Source organism: Aptenodytes forsteri, unplaced genomic scaffold (genome assembly GCF_000699145.1).
Source record: "Aptenodytes forsteri isolate BGI_AS27 unplaced genomic scaffold, ASM69914v1 Scaffold323, whole genome shotgun sequence".
NCBI classification, from domain to species: Eukaryota; Metazoa; Chordata; class Aves; order Sphenisciformes; family Spheniscidae; genus Aptenodytes; species Aptenodytes forsteri.
This window is the reverse complement of record NW_008795323.1, coordinates 169,913-171,059: the sequence shown is the minus strand read 5'-3', so window position 1 is coordinate 171,059 and position 1,147 is coordinate 169,913. Positions and strand designations below refer to the sequence as shown.

At 53.5% G+C, this 1,147-nt stretch overlaps 1 protein-coding gene across 1 annotated transcript in view; it reads right to left on the bottom strand.

Moving 5' to 3' along the window:
- The window catches only part of DDX51 (DEAD-box helicase 51), a 10,644-nt gene extending 10,361 nt beyond the window's left edge, over positions 1 to 283 (bottom strand). Inside the window, exon 1 of the mRNA XM_009280024.1 lies at positions 218 to 283. Within this exon, the coding sequence (XP_009278299.1) occupies positions 218 to 283 (66 nt within the window). The remainder of the gene's footprint in view (positions 1 to 217) is intronic.
- Positions 284 to 1,147: the final 864 nt, after the last annotated feature.

Below are 1,147 nucleotides of genomic sequence, written 5' to 3'. Positions count from 1 at the left end.
GGAGGGGCGACACCGCGCGCACCGTGAGGGGATGGACGGCGGAGGCGGGAAGGGGGAGCGCCAAAGGAGGAAGGCCGGGAAGGCGGCGATGGGAAAACGCTGAGGGCGGGAAAGTACCTCAGTCGCGGGCCCCCCCGGCCCCGCACGGCAGGAGCCCGGCCCCGAGGAGCACAGCATCACTGCGGGGGACAGGCCGGCAGCCAGTACAGAGGCTTACCACAGCGCTGAGGGCAACCCCTGCCTGCCTGCAGGGAGCCAGCAGAAGCAACGTGGCTAGCAGCATTTCGACTCAGCGAGCAAAAGCACTCCTTCCTTGCTTGCTTGGCCCCACGCTGCTGGCACGTTGTTAGAGGAAAGCCTCCCTGAAGCAGCAGGCACAGAGCTGGCCCAAGGGCTGCTTCTGCTGTGGCAATGGAGGACACAGCCAAAAAAAAAAACCCAAAAAAAAACCCCACCCAAAAAACAAACTCAGAGCAACAAGAAGCCCTGAAGGTACCTACAGCCCCTGGAGCCCAGCAAGGTGAAAGTCACTCTGGAGTGCTGTCAGGCACCTGCCACTCAGTCAAACTGTACTGTGAAATACCATGTCTGAGAAACAGAAGCAAACCCAGCGTTCTTTTTGTTTGATTTAGCAATCAGAGTGAAACAGGTATGTTGCTGATTGCCCAACTTCATCCCCAACCTGCCAAAGCCTACAGCAGACAGCTTACTTCTAAATCTTTATTTGCTTTCTACACAGAGAAAACAGAGGAATGTTGAAGCAGCAATATTTAAACACACTAGCAGGGAGCCATCAATCTGTGAGAGTGCACAAAATGCAATACAGGGCCATTTGTGCGGTGGTCTCTGCTAAGGGGCAGGATGAGGGTAGGTCCAGGAGCAGCCTCTTCAGACAGATGGAGAGGTCTACGCAAAGGTGGAGCCATTCCAGCCCACGTTGGCGGCATTCATGTCGAAGTAGTTGATGTACACCCTGCAGAAGAGGCACAGGAAGACACAAACAATGACCTTATTAACTCATTTATATAAGTAATGAGTGAGACAGGACAACAGGACAGGGGACAGTGCTTCCCATTCCTCAGAAGAAATGTCAAGCTTCATTTTTACTGAAATCTAGCTAACTTCTCTGGTAGAGCCTCCAAACAGT